This window comes from Camelina sativa, chromosome 14 (genome assembly GCF_000633955.1).
Source record: "Camelina sativa cultivar DH55 chromosome 14, Cs, whole genome shotgun sequence".
Classification (NCBI taxonomy): Eukaryota; Viridiplantae; Streptophyta; class Magnoliopsida; order Brassicales; family Brassicaceae; genus Camelina; species Camelina sativa.
Genome location: NC_025698.1, coordinates 7,116,189 through 7,126,479, shown reverse-complemented (window position 1 = coordinate 7,126,479; position 10,291 = coordinate 7,116,189). Strand labels below are relative to the sequence as shown.

The 10,291-nt window shown below is 32.6% G+C and overlaps 2 protein-coding genes across 2 annotated transcripts in view; one reads left to right on the top strand and one right to left on the bottom strand.

Annotated features, from left to right (window-relative positions):
• On the bottom strand, window positions 5,736-7,113 carry LOC104740171 (nudix hydrolase 18, mitochondrial-like). The gene is made up of 4 exons (XM_010460700.2): window positions 6,801-7,113; window positions 6,590-6,695; window positions 6,381-6,464; window positions 5,736-6,287 (listed from the first exon to the last, which is right to left on the bottom strand). The coding sequence occupies exons 1-4, from the start codon at window positions 6,869-6,871 to the stop codon at window positions 5,988-5,990; spliced, it is 561 nt and encodes a 186-aa protein (XP_010459002.1). The 5' UTR covers window positions 6,872-7,113; the 3' UTR covers window positions 5,736-5,987.
• Window positions 9,901-10,291, top strand: part of LOC104743311 (nuclear pore complex protein NUP155) — an 8,255-nt gene continuing 7,864 nt past the window's right edge. Inside the window, exon 1 of the mRNA XM_010464407.2 lies at window positions 9,901-10,287. Within this exon, the coding sequence (XP_010462709.1) occupies window positions 10,236-10,287 (52 nt within the window). The 5' untranslated portion in view covers window positions 9,901-10,235. The remainder of the gene's footprint in view (window positions 10,288-10,291) is intronic.

The window sequence follows — 10,291 nt, the reverse complement described above, 5'->3', positions numbered from 1 at the left end:
TCATTATGTACTAAAATAAACGATGTTTGATATTAATCCTCTATTTGTGTTGTCTGATATGCTTGTTGTGAAAGTTTGAACATGAGTATTTTTTTCAATGTATATCCCCCAATAAATCAAAAGTGTTATAATATAACGAGAAAGTGAAGCCCAATGACCCAAACAATAGTAAGTAGTAACCTAGAGACTATAAGATATCCGCTCCAATCATATCCGACAAATATTTAGCTTACGAGGCTTTTGCTTATATCTTTACACAGACGATTAATTACATTTTAAAACATCACAAAAGACAACACGGAAAACACTAATTGCATTTGAACTGCAAAAAGAATAAGAATTCCACCAATTTTTTGTATTTATGTGAATATATTATGTATATATCTAAATATTTTTTTTTTTGTCGTGAATTTATATGTATATGTATGTCTTTACTTTTATTTTGTCTTTTTATTCGCCTTTCAACGAACATTCATCAGAAGACTAGTCTTAACTCAAACCAAAGAGAAAGAAAAAACAAGATCAAGATAGTAACAGCTCCACTTTCACGAAGTTGCGCAAAACACGCAATATATATGAGTATATGACTTTGCTGGACCGTAACTTCCCCGAAACTACATATTTAGAGAACATCATGTTCGTTTTCGTTGATTCTTTCTAATTTCCACCTTCAATTAATATTCAATAATGTATAGTACTAAAGCTTATATATTATACACACATATTTTAGTATATATTATAATAATTTAATCCTTAGAACACACAATTAGTGGTAGGCATCCGGTGTCATTAACTAAAAATATTCGGTCAAGTTAATTGGTAGGTCGTAGATAGTTAGATACGAGGTCAGAGATACGGTTATCTATTTCCCATTCATTAGATGGCTATGATTGTATGAAATAGCAAGCATTCAGTCTACTCGATTATAACTCTAAAACTAATATTATTATAAAAAAAAATCAGTTTGATTGATTATTAAATATTTCAAAAAATTATTAAAAATATTTTCATTTTGATAAATAATTAAAATGCAGAGATTAGTATTTGAAATTTTTACCTCTAGAGATAAATATTCATTTGTTCTTCGAAATATTTATTTATGACAGCGATTTGATGCAATTTTTGATAAGAAATCATGTTAATTTTAATTATGCATTTTCGTGATATTAGTAAGGGATATTGTGTTTGCATTTCAACCAAGATTTTCTAGTCACGGTAAAAGAGATACTTATGTGCCATCAATGTCAATCCAAAACACATCTCGGTCAATATGTTGTGTGGATATAGTGAGGGAAGGTGTTACTACTGTATAAGTTGGTAAATTTTTTGCAAGTATGGGACAAACAACCTATATACTACAGATGCTCACTTTAATAAGTCGAAGACCTTGAGACTGAATTCAAAAGCAAGTATTGTGGTGCTCACTTTAAAACTTGGGCTTATCGATTTGGGCTCGAAGGTGTTAGTATGTGCTTCGATCGATCAGGCTTTTTGCGTCATTGGTTACTTGATATCTTTTTCGTAATTATCAGTTCGGGTCTGTAATAATAAATACTATAGATGTAATTATCAGTTCAGGCTTTTGCGTCATTAATTATCTTTTTCGTAATTATCAGTTCAGGCTTTTGCGTCATTGGTTCCTTTTCATATTTTATTTAGAAGTTAAGCATCATGAAATTAGATGAAAAATTAAGAACAAACTATTATTATTGAAATCTTTTGGATTTGACAAAAAAAAAAAAAAAAAATTGAAATCTTTTGGATAACGTTTTAGAGGTGGATCCAATCCGATGTCATCACTTTTTCTATATGAAAGTGCATCGGGTAAAGGGACGGTTGATACGATAGGAAATAGCCAACGATGTTTAAGCCATATTGTTTACGTGCAACCAATATACTGNTAATAGGATTCTCATATATATATATATATATATATATATATATATATATATATATTTGAGAATCCTATTAGGTAGATTGAAGAACCACTGATTGGTGACGCTGAATCTGAATCGTTTACAAGTACAATAGATGCAATGGGTGACTCGATGCTGTAGTTACGGAGATATCCGATGTAATTAAAATGAGCGAGCGATATCATGGATGAGACTGAACATCTTACTTGTTATGATCATAGAATAGTTGATTTCACCGACCGCTCAAAATACTTTAGTATTGATTATATGTCTAATCAACTAATATCAACGATAGTAAAAATTCGAAATAGATTAAAAAGAATTGCATATGTCTAGAAGTACTTGATCATTCACACTTTCACAGAGGCTGGACAAAACGTGAATCGCGTTTTTTTTTCTTTGCGGTTGACATTTTCTCTTCGTACCGACAAAAGCAGATGCCAATTAAAGACGTGGAACATCCGAGTTTTCCACAAATTGATAAAAAAAAAATTAAAAAATAGCTGTTGATTAACTCCATAGACTAATTAATACTACATATCTTAGCTTTTGTCAATTTTAATTTAAAAATTAAGTGGGGATATACTAATCAATCAGGTTTTAGTTTTACTTCTACAAAGTGTGAACGAAAGTTTTCCAAAGATAAAGCACAAAAGCCAAATAATTTCAAGAGATGACTCAGCAACCCCCTAAGCATGACACGTGTAACCCATCACCATCATCAATGATGTCACCGATCATGTTCTTCATTGTCAGTCACCACCATCATGCTTAAACCTAATATTTCTTGGTTACTTGATCTCATATCTCTCTATTTTTAACTAACAATACCATTTTTAAAACATATTAGATTAGACCCGTGCTATACCGCAGAAATACTTTTTATAATTATGTTTAGATATATTAAATTCTTGAATATATGAACTTCTTTTTAAAATTAAATTAATTATAAAAACTATGGTTTATATAATAATAAAATAGAAAATGCACTAATAAATTAATAATTGAGAAATCTCAAATTAAAGATGGCTTATAAATGTTTACATTTAAATTGAGTGAACTTAATTGTATAAATAGCCTAATGTTTTATTTTCTTTACCTTAATGTGTGAGATATATTAGCGTGGTTTGAATTTGTTGTGTATTTTTGTATTTAATATAAATTTAAACACATATTGTTTTATAGTGTTTTTTAATTGTTAGAAAAGTTAATATTGGTCAAAATACATAAACATATTTTGGAGGGATCAGTCGTAAATGTGGTGTTGTAAACTTGTAACCACTTAACTAAAGACACTATCCTCTGATTTTATTTTCTTTACTTGTTATGGAAGTTAGAAATATTAGTGTAGCTTGATTTTCTGGTGTATTATTTTTGTAGTTTATACAAATTTAATCACCTAATTTTTCTATAGTTTGTTTGTTGTCAAAGAAGTTATTTATTTCTCTTTTGTTCTTTTTGTAAAATCTAATTTGTTTTATTTGGTAGAAGAATGACCACAAAGTGAAGATTAGAGGCAACATGTATTATTATACTCATAGAAGAAGATTTTAGAAAACAATAGCACAGTATACTTAGATTCACCTAATTAAGGTTTGGGAAAAGTTATAATCACCGTACTCATTCTTAGATTACCAAAGTTGTTAAGAGAAACATAAGAACACATTGAGGTATAAGCTTTTGTTTGGGGGGGGGGGGGGTTATATTAGGGCAAAGTTATAATTTAATGGTGAGAACACATTAACATAAGAAAACAAAATCTAAAGGAAAGTGACGTGGAACAGAGAATTATTATTGGAGAAAAATTGATATCTTGTGTTTTTATGTAATTTTAGAACTTAATTCTTCATTGTTTTGTGCATATTCATGAGCATTCAGGTTGTTTAGGTTGCATTTTGCATTAAGTTTGTTATCTCAGATGATGGAGTAGAGATGTACAAGGAAAGTATGCTGTAGAGCCAAATAAGTCAATAATTAGCAATATAATGGAAGACACACATTTGGATGCACACAAGATGATTGATGATTCGGAACCAGTTTGCAGTCCCTCAAAGATCGACTCGTATGAAGACCTTTATTTGGGATTTAGCTCCAGAGTTCTTCATCTAAGTTATTGTAAATTGAGTAAGCTTTGCAATGGAGGTGATTTCAAGCCAATCAGATGTGCGTGTAAAGAGTTATACCTGTTTGAGTGAACGTATATACAGCCAGAGTGAAGACAGGAGCCACACGCGGCCAAGAGCAGCGGCCAAACGGTGGCCAAGTGAAAACCAGCAGCCATCCCAATTGGTCAAGAGCTGGCCGATGGAGTTCAGTAAAAGGAAGATCGTTTACAGCAGCGGCCAAGCTCAATCGGCCAAGCAATGACCGTTAAAGGCGCGCGACCTCATCAATCGGCCAAGCCATGGCCGATGGAGCTCAAGAAGAGAAAACACCGTTTACACCAGCGACCACCACCATCGGCCAAAGTGTGCCCGGCCATCCCAATCGGCCATCTCAATCGGTCAAAGTATGGCCGTGTGAGACCATCACCACATTTGTTTTAGTTTTGATCCGGGTTTGACCCGGTTTGAACTGGGTTGACCCGATACCCTTTTATTTTGCTATAAATACTCTAACCCTATTAAGGGGAGACTGATCTCTTATCTCTTATTTTTGGTTTATCTTTTGTTTATCTCTTGTTTAGCAGCCACTTAGGATTCTTAAGCTTATTTACTCTTAGTTTGTTGAATGATTGAGTACTTCTAAGTTTTTTAATAGCAATTTCTCTTTCAAATCTCTTAATCTATAATCTCATATTATGATTTCACAAAGATCAAACTATTTTCTTTGTGTGATCATGATGATGAGTGAGTAGATCATTAGAACTTTGGGCTAGGTAGATTAGGGAGATATATGATTGATCTTTGATGTCTAGAGCCTTATTTATGTGTTTCCTATCTTGTTTAGTGTTAGTAATGCTGGAAAGCCTTGATCAAGCTTGAATCTAGACATTAGGATTTCCATTGCCCAGAAGGTGTTTGATGAAATTCCTGAACCAAGCTATTCAAGGGCTTTGCACTCCTAGCCAATGGAAATTGATGATTAGGGTGCTTAGTGGTATTAAGACTTGTTCTTAATGCATGCTAGCTTTGTGATTGCCTTTGGAAAAAGTTGATTATCACTTGATTAGCATAGGAATCTCTACCATGGAAATGGATTGATTTGCATTAGTGTTATTAGCCATATGATTGTTCTTGATTGTTGTCTGGACATCTAGGATTGGTTAGCTATCTCCCAAGTCAATTACCTTGCCCAAGGTTCACTTGTTTAATCTTGATTTAAAGTTTGTTGTTAGTTGTGTTCTGTTTCTTTTCTTTAATTTGTTTTGCTAGTTAAGACTGTTACAACAAACCAATTCCTGTTAAGAATAGATTAAGCAACTTTGTGTATTCTTAGTGAATTGATCAATGCAGATTGTGGATTGATAATTTAATTGACTGAAATATACTGCATCAAAAATGATGAATTGTATTAATTTTTTTTAATTTGATTGATTACTAATTTTAACTGAGATATCAGCTTTAGAATTCTCCAAAATGCTGAAATATCATCACCTGGTGAAAAATATCCAAATTTTATTGTATTGATCTCTTTAGATAGTTGTCGGTTATGTATCATTATTAGTAAAGTATTTAACTCTTTTTTTCTTTCTTTAAAATCGTAATAAATGCACTAACAAGAAAAATGCTATTATGGATTTTTCTTGTGAAAATGGTTTTCTGAATATTAAACTTGTATTTAGATCATCGATTCATTGTCAAAATCAGATAAGGAAGATGGGGAGAGATACAAAGAGAGTAAACATTATTATTGTACACTTTTTTTGTTTGCACTCTTTGCTTTTTTATCTTCTTCCTCCCATCGTTCACATGATGACGTTGTCTTGCTCGACACATCTAAAATCTACAATCTGTTCGTTGCCTCTGTACATACTTTTTCCTTCAGCAGTAGTAGGACGTAGAATCTTCACGAAAAAGGCGTAAATGTTTTTTTTGCGTAAATGTTTTTTTTATCTACAAATTAAAGTGATCAAGAATACATCAGATTTGGTTTTTCAGCAGATAGAGAGATCAATGGAATGGTCTTGTCTTTTTCTTCCATAGGATTCCTTGATGGTGAAGAAAGCCTCTGGACCAAAACATCTAAAGCTTCCTTCATCCACCAATCTCTACAAGCTTCTCTTGCTTCATCTACTTTCATCCACGTTCTTTGACGAAGATGTTGTTCAGGCCATAGCTCAAGCTCCTCTTTCACAAGCATTGGGAACATTAATCCTTCGTAAAATGTTCCTCTGCTTTTGCTTAAGAAATCCCATTTTCCAAGCTGTCTCTGCACCAAATATCAAAACACATACTTGAATTTAATAGATCCATCTAAGATAAAGAAAACAAAAAAGGCTGTTCTGATCCGTTTCAAAGTCACCTCAACGTTTCCGACAACTCCAGCTTCTTCTAGAGTCTCTCTTGACGCAGCTTCTTCTACAGATTCATCAAGCTCCCAACCACCCTGACATTATAAAAAATCAATTACAGAGTAAACTAGTTAATATACCCACACCACAAGACTTATCATAATTTAAGGGTTTATTTTTTATTCTTGACTCTTGTTAGAGGTCAAAAGTTAATTAGTACCTTTGGGAACATCAGAGCTTGACCTTTCTGAGATGAGATAACAAGAACTTCAAATTCGCCACTAGTTTTGCTATCGTTGGAAGTCTTGACTCTGTACGGAATACACCTACAATATCATGCATCCAATTCTAAAACTTTAGAAACTCAAATTGCATAAAAGTCAACTCGAATAAATGGTGAAACAATATACATACATATAGATGAAACATACCCGACAACTAGACGGCGTCCCTTATTGTATCTTTGGGATTGACGACCCGTACGAGATACCAAACACACCATTTTCTAGTAAAAACAGAGGTTTTGGAGAATATATATGAACCTAACTGTTCGACTGTATAGAAAAAAAAGAGGAGATCACGGTTTTGCTTGGATGGCTAAAACGGAAGAAAGCCACGAATCCTGTGTCGGTTTGGAGATCGAAGTTAAAGAATCGTTTTGAGAGTTATAAGAAAGAGTGGATAGGAATAATGAAGTTATGATATGGGTGAGTGACAGTGAAAGATTTGGGATGAGACAAAAAGCGTTGTCTTTGCCTCCCTCCATTGTGGCTTATCCTTTTTATAGAAAAACGACCGATTCCACTTCCTCTTTTTTGGTTTTCTTTTGTTGTCTTTATCTAATTTCTATTAACTTGTGAAATCAGTTTACTATATTTTAATATTTAAAGATACATCATATTAAAATAATTAGTTCTTAACGAACATCAAATGATGAGCTATATCAATAGCAGCATATATAGTTAAACATAAATGATCAAATCTATATTCTATAATTCAATAGATGGTGAAAGTTAAGGAAAATTTAAAATATTAGTATTACGTATACTATCTGTAAAAAAAATTGGTGGGCCGTATACATTACGTAGCAAGAGAGCGAGGTGTAGGTTCAAAGGTGAATGTACTACGTAAGTTTTCTCAGTCGTTTCGTGGTGTAGGTTAATTAATCATGTTCATACGCGGCACGTACGTTAGAATCAGAATAAAAAAAAGTCGCTGTCCGTACGCGGCAGTGCGGCACGGTTAGTGTTTACACTGACTGAGGGACGACGACGTCACGTGAGTCGACCCACCCACCAATTAATATAAGGACGTGTTTAATCGTAATCGATATTTTTTCCTGCTTCTACGTCTGATCGTCTGAGTCTGTGGACACAGCCCATGGAAAAAGACTATATATACACATACACTACCGACGTGGAACAATGGTTTCTTCGGTAATGTCAAACTAATAACAAATATAACCGATTAATAAAAAGAAGAGTTGAAAGAAGAGTTGGATTCAGATGGTAATTTGGGATCACACGAGCTTTCATCTGCTCTCAAATCGGTGAAGATAATGGAGATGAGAGTAATTAAGCACCCTTCTGCATTGGAGAAGGGCTATGCTGGTTAAACTCGGAATGGGATCAGAGGGTTCTTAGTTTATCTAAAAGCTTATACTATTAGTAAAAGAATCGTAAAAAGCTTATATAATGTTACCAAAAAAACAGCTTATATAAGAAACTCGTCTAAGAAATTCTCAAGTTCTGTAATCAGCTGTTATAAAAAAAATACAAGAACTCTTTCTCCCAAGACTACTTTGTTATTAACCAAAAAAGAAAAAAGAAGACTACTTTGTTGTTCTGGTTTGGTTATATCCGGTTAAGTATATATATATATATATATATATATAGGGAAAATTAGAAACAAAGGATAAATAATTAAATTATTGTCCATCTATGTATTTTATATTTATGTTTGGTCATATATGCTTTAATATCATTTAAACCCATTATATCCTCATATTTTTAAAAATCTTGCCAATTATTAAAATTTTAAATAAAATCATTTATTTCAAAAAATATTTTGGACAATATATAAGGCCAAAAAAATATACTTAAGTGAAATCTCTATAAATTAATAATGTTGAGACCATGACCATGATACTTTTTTAATTTATAGTGATATTCATTTTTTTTTGTTCAAAAGATACTAATTTATCTATACATAAATATTTATTATTTATAGTATAAATTAATAATTATTCATTTATAAAAGTACTTTTAATTGTTAAATTCTTGAAATATATGAACTAAACAAATTTTCTAAACAATAAGATTAGTATTTGTATAATCTAAAATTTTTAGTTTTGGAATTGAAATTCTAATATTTAAAGAGCCAGATTGTGCTCATAACATTGATTTCTTGTGCCACCTCTGTTCAATAGCGGTCTCAGCATTTGCCTTAGATTAGACCAAGAACGCTTTATCTATTTCCTCTTTTGGTGCTCTTGTACCCCTTGAAACTGCATCTTGTGTAGATGTGTTTAAGGTTTGATATATTTGTGTGTGCTCTCTTTCCCGTTGGCAGGCTCGGGGGGATTTACCAAGTCGAATCAATAACTTTCCGTCCAACGGAGGGTGCAGTCAGTTCTTGGTGGTATAACGAAGATTGCAAAGCCTTCTTTCTTGACTTCCATGAGTACAACAGAATCAGGGCATTGTCTAGACCCTCACACACTCTTTGTGGTGAGACATGCTATTGAAGACCTGATGACACATTTGTTTGAAAGGCACCAAGTGTATCTCTCTGCATTGTATGTCTTTTATGGCGTGTGGTGAGGATTCTAATTTTAAACTTATATTTGTTTCAAATATATATCTTTGGCCTTTTTAATTTTATGCTTATTATTTGTTTGGCTTTTTCTTGTTAAACAGAAGTTCATTTCTGAGCAACCCCTGTTTACAAGCAGAACCAGACCAATGAAATAGGGGCCGTATACAAATTAAAAAAAAATTGCACTTTTTTTTTTTGGTAAAATAACAATTTTCTAGGTAAAATGAAATTATACTTTCATAGTATCAAAACCTATAAAATAAAAATATATCATTTAATAAAAAAATCTTGTATAAAAGACATATTACTATATTAAAAAAATAACAAAAACTTCAATCGTTAATAGTGTGGAATCTATGGAAGGTCAAAAACAAAATGAAGGCAATGAGTCTTGTGAAAGAACAAAAAAAAACATTGATGGAAGCTCGAACCAAATCTCGCCAAATCCATAATATTTGTATATTTTTATTTTATAAAACAAAACAACTGTTTGAATCTCGGCCAAAAATTCTTAAAATTGGTTTAAAATCGAAAAGAATAGTCATATATATATATATATATTAATGTTTGAATTATCAAAAAAAAAAAAAGGAATTGATCCAAAAAAAGAAGAAGGGATTGATCCGACCCGACCCGAACCGAACCGGGGAAACAACAAAGTTCGACCCGACTGGTTTAGCCGGAAAGGAAGGAAAGGCAAAATCGATTTAATTTGTATCAGAGAAGAGAAACCTCTCTCTCTCCGTCGTATTAAAACCCTTGGCGACTCTCTTTTACTGTCGTGGTTCGTTCCTTCCTTCCAGACACTTTTTTTTTTTCTTTCTCCAGTCGGAATCCAAATTTGAACTGGGGACGTTTCTCTTTTCTAGTTCCCGCTCTCTTTGTTTTCGCGAGGGAGCCAAAAAAATCGATCTAGGGTTTTGGTTTTCTCGCTAACCGAGAACTTCACTTAGGGTTCTCTGTTTCAAAATAAAAAATCCGAGTCTTTTTATTTATTTTATACTTGATTTTGGATTCGTTCCCGTGTTTGTTTATTCTTTCAAAATAAGATGTCGCAAGACGAAGAGATTGCGATGCGTGATGTGACAAGCGCGGGTCTTTGCAT